This window comes from Pyxicephalus adspersus, chromosome 4 (assembly GCF_032062135.1).
Source record: "Pyxicephalus adspersus chromosome 4, UCB_Pads_2.0, whole genome shotgun sequence".
NCBI classification, from domain to species: Eukaryota; Metazoa; Chordata; class Amphibia; order Anura; family Pyxicephalidae; genus Pyxicephalus; species Pyxicephalus adspersus.
The window spans coordinates 88,554,252-88,558,880 of record NC_092861.1 but is presented as its reverse complement, the minus strand read 5'-3'; the positions used below and the strand labels follow the sequence as shown (position 1 = coordinate 88,558,880).

The following is a 4,629-nucleotide window of genomic DNA, read 5'->3' as shown; positions in this document are numbered from 1 at the left end:
CTTTAACTGTTTACCTTTGCAACTAAGTAAATACCACATAATGTGCATTCTGTGGATTCCTCAAATTCTAAAACACATGTCTATTTTTGTTTTCAGATAATCAAGATGACTGATAATGCTGACAACACCCATGTCAATAATTCTGGCAGTGTCAGAAGGCTGTCAAAGAATCAGATGTTGACACTTGCTTCTACTGCTTCCCTTAACTTTAGCTCTATGATCTGTTATTCCATTTTGGGTCCCTTTTTCCCTCAAGAGGTAAAATGAAAAACAAACATGTAATGTTACCAACTTGTGCTATCTAAGTAGGTTGTCGGTTTGTAATTGCTCTAGGTGCTTTTGTTGGTAAGTTTTAACCTTACTGTTCATTCTGGTGACCATTGTCTCTTGGACAGAGGGTAGCGGGGAAAAAGGGAAACTTCCCCTATGGAGAGTTTTCACCTTCCTTCCTGTTGTCTTCAGAACAGAAAATATATTGAAGTTTGAGGAAATTCTCCCTTTAAAGAGATTAAAAATAATATCTTTCTGCCACACTTCTGTTTGTTCCTTTTGTTTGCCGACATTCCAAACTCAAGGAGTTGAGCTTTAAATTGGATAGAATGTCATTTAAAACAACCTGAGAATATTTAAATAAAATTTGTCCCTATTAACCTTATGTCTATCCTAATGAACTCATTCCTGTTCTCTTAACCATAGCAAAACAGGGTTTAAACTTATCAGGAGTTTTAAACCATGGTCTGTAAAACTAGAAAAAAAAGTTTAAACTACACACAGCGTAATGATAACTTATTGCCAAATTGCCAAATAAATGTTGGCTCTTGATTCCATTGCACATTAAGTCATCATGGACTATTTCACATAATGGTATTGTGGGAGCCCACAAAGGCCCTGAATGGTGTTCAAACTTGGTGTTCAAGACTGACATGGTTTGAAAACCTTGCTAGACTGCTGCAATATATTGTAGAAGTGTATATTTATTTTCTTAATTTATATATTTTTTTATAGGCTGTGAAGAAAGGGCTTGGTAACACAGTGATCGGTTTCATATTTGGATGTTTTGCTTTGTTTAATTTTACAAGCTCATTAATATTTGGGAGATATGTAAGTATGTCTATATTCCATACAGAGACAAATTACACTCTTACACTGACATTTATATAACAAATTAAAAGCTGAAACTCGTATGTATATCTGATACGTACTATTTACCTTTTCAGAAAAACAAATGTTGGCCATAGCAATTATTATATTCAGCCGTGTAGATATTTTTCACTATCAATGAATCTTTTTTTACTGAAAACTTCAATTGTTAGGCCAGATAACTATTGGGATAACTTAGTGAAAAAGCTTTCCTTGCAGTGGAGCTACCCCTGTATTGTACAATGGTCGTTTATGCCTAGGGGTACTTGAACAAAAAAAGTTCTTCACCCTGCTTCCTCACTTCTACCTTTGTGCAACCAGTCTGATGCAGCCTGTCCTGTAAGCTGCTGCAGTGACACATTCACTGGCTTTATCCATGGTTCCCCTAAGCATACAATAACATATAGTCCTTGCATTGCAGTATTAGCCCCACTGCAAGGATTTTTGTTTGTTTTATTTGGGACTTTAGACCCCATTTTTACACATAACTGGTCACAGGAGGATGATGTATGTTTTCAAAATGTATGAAGCATGACACACATATTAATGCCTGTGGTGGCATTAATTTCATGGGAAGAAGTATATGCCCTGTTCCAACTATACACCTAAAACTACTGGTAAATATCACAGATACAGCTTATGGAATTCAATGGAAGAAAGAGGAGATAGTCTGTTTACTTAGCAAAGTATATGATCACTCTGCAAAGGTACAATTGGCTTATTTAATGGTGCACAAATTCACTTAACAAAAAATATCTAAATAACGTCCAAAGAAATTTACAAAGCATGATTTCGCTTGCGCAAGATTGGATGGCTCAAGTCAGCAGAGCTTTACCTCATTCACTATGCTAAAGTATCCCTTGCAGAGTCAGTATTCAGTTAACAACCTAAACTCATTTAGCAATTAAACCCAAATGACTTTTGAGTAAGGTTCTTGAACCAATGTGAAAGTGTAACCCAGGAGATTATGGTGAGGAGGGGCTAAAAGAACCAAAAGTTCACAGGCCCTACTTTAAAGCCATTGTGTTTCATCAAAATGGGATTGGTTCTTTTTCATTTCATTAAAGGTAAATCATACAATAGACCAGCTTTGTAGAGCAAAACTCCACACTTCCAGTGATCTGTTGGTCCCTTCTCTCAATAGGGGTAAATACTAAAGTACTGCTCTTGCCGGACTACAATGGAAATATTGCAGTACTTTTAGGGACAAGTGAATCACCCTATCCTTTGTTCTCTGGTAGATATTCATTGTATATGGTCAGCTTTGGTCATAGATGTTGGATGTTTTCACCACTTTGCACCTTACAACAGAATGAACATTCTCAGTCAGAGCTACAGCAAAAATGTACAATGATAAGCACATTCCGTCCTAGATTTGTAAAGCTTTAACACAATGTATGTCCTGAAATTATTTACTTTCAGTAGTTGTACTAATTTATTATTTTTTTTTAATCTTATAGCTTGTGCAGATTGGAGCAAAATTTATGTTTGTATCAGGTTTGCTTGTGTCTGGAGTTGCTACAGTGCTTTTTGGGTAAGTTTTGGATTTGTCTTGACTAATACTACAGTTAATGAATAAAAAAAAAAAAGCTGATGTTATGTATAAAGTGTCAGAAAATAATTGAATAATTTACACCAGTCAGATCTCGCATTCAAATATCTCTGCAACTATTATAAGACCTGCAGTACACATATGCTGCATACAAGTATACACAGACCCACAATATTTTAGACTGTGTGTACTAGAGATTCATACATTCTATCGTAAAGTGCTTTAATAAGAATTGAACCCAAAACCCTGAAGCTTCAATACAATGGTGCTACCTAATGAGTACCAATACCTATAAGATTCTGATTTGTGTTAAATATAAACAATGCTTTCTTGAAAATGTGACCATACAATTGTTAGAACTGGAGAAATGTATTACTGGAGAACTGTATTACTCAGTTTAAGAGTAGAGTAAATGTGTGTGGACACATTACTCTTAGTGTGCTGTTTACCAAAGTTATTCTTCACTTTTAGAAATCAAACTATAGATGGAGCAACATAATTAGTTTATAAATTGGGTGTTGTACTTCTGGTTGTGGATAAGATTTAAAATGTTTATTTTAGATGGCTATAAGTGACCTGGTGGTTTTACACCATGGTGGCAGATTGTTCTTTAAAGTGTATAGCATTTTAACCTTTTTTTTCTTGTATTTAATCTTTAGGGATTTCTGGAAATATTTACAGGGCTTGGCCTTGTCTTAGGCCCTCCAATAGGAGGACTGCTGTACCAGACATTTGGATATGAAGTTCCCTTCATTGTCATTGGTTGTATTGTCTTATCAATGGTACCACTAAATATGTACATCTTGCCAAAAAATGGTATGTGGATTTCAGTACCTTAATATGTGTGCAGTTATCTTTGTATTAATAATATTGATGAGGATGCCAAAGTCACAGTTTATTTTCCTCTCAACTTGACCATATCCGGACATTAAAAAGGAACTAAACACAAAAGTGCAAAAAAAAAAAAAAATACACTTACCTTCAATTCAGCAGGGCAGTCTGATCCGGGGGTGTCTTGCATCAGGTCCCCCGTCGTCCCGGAGTCAGCGCTTCAGGCACCGCCTCTTCTTCCAGCTTCTTCATTCTATGTCACCCGACCCAAGTGCGAGAACGGGTGACGTAGGATGAAAAAGAAACTTGGCTGGGCATGCGCAGAAGGAGCATCCAAGAGCCTCCTCGGATGCCTGACATAGGTACCCTGGGAGGCTTTGTGCTCCCATTCATTCTCGATCGCCTTGGCGGTGCTGCACTCCTTGTGAGTTTAGGTACGCTTTAACTCCTCTTTTGTCTCCCTCTAAACCACCCACCAACCAGATAACTTTGGGGCAATATCTGTTGTGTTTTTTGTGGCCTCTTGGGAATACCATGACAAATGCCATGTACCTGAAACTGAGAACCGCTAGTCTCAAGGTAGATGGTTCTAGTGGAAAAAATAAGGTGAATTTCCTATGTTGTTTCCCACTCCCCAGGTTGCTGGTGCTCCCCTTAGCTGTCTTATGAACCAACAGTTTCTTCACATACAATGCAGAACCTCTGGTCCACTGGACCCACTTGCATTATATGTGATGATATGGGAGAGCTGCAACCAGTCAGGCAGCAAGTAGAAGCAGCATCAAGTAACCAATCTTGCAGCATGGAGGAAGCCTGCAAGAGTGAGAAATAGGGTATTTTACCCCATTGGAATCCCTATAGACAAAACAAGCAATTATTAATTGCAGCATCAAGAGGGATCCACTGCAAGAGTAACTTTTTATCCAGCCTGGAATAGACTGAGCAAAATACCAATATTAGTAGAAAGCCCCTGGTATTGTTACACCGTTAGACATTATGCTGGTTGTTGCCATAATTGCAAGCAGGTATAAGCATCCCAATTGTAGGAAATATGGACTGCTTATACAGAACTCAACTTAGCCTTTACATTTTTAATACAAATTTAT

At 37.3% G+C, this 4,629-nt stretch overlaps 1 protein-coding gene across 1 annotated transcript in view; it reads left to right on the top strand.

Annotated features, from left to right (window-relative positions):
• Nucleotides 1-99: 99 nt before the first annotated feature.
• The window catches only part of SLC18B1 (solute carrier family 18 member B1), a 7,136-nt gene continuing 2,606 nt past the window's right edge, over nucleotides 100-4,629 (top strand). The window contains exons 1-4 of the mRNA XM_072410434.1: nucleotides 100-258; nucleotides 1,006-1,101; nucleotides 2,601-2,674; nucleotides 3,352-3,508. Coding sequence (XP_072266535.1) covers nucleotides 106-258; nucleotides 1,006-1,101; nucleotides 2,601-2,674; nucleotides 3,352-3,391 — 363 coding nt within the window. The 5' untranslated portion in view covers nucleotides 100-105 and the 3' untranslated portion in view covers nucleotides 3,392-3,508. The remainder of the gene's footprint in view (nucleotides 259-1,005; nucleotides 1,102-2,600; nucleotides 2,675-3,351; nucleotides 3,509-4,629) is intronic.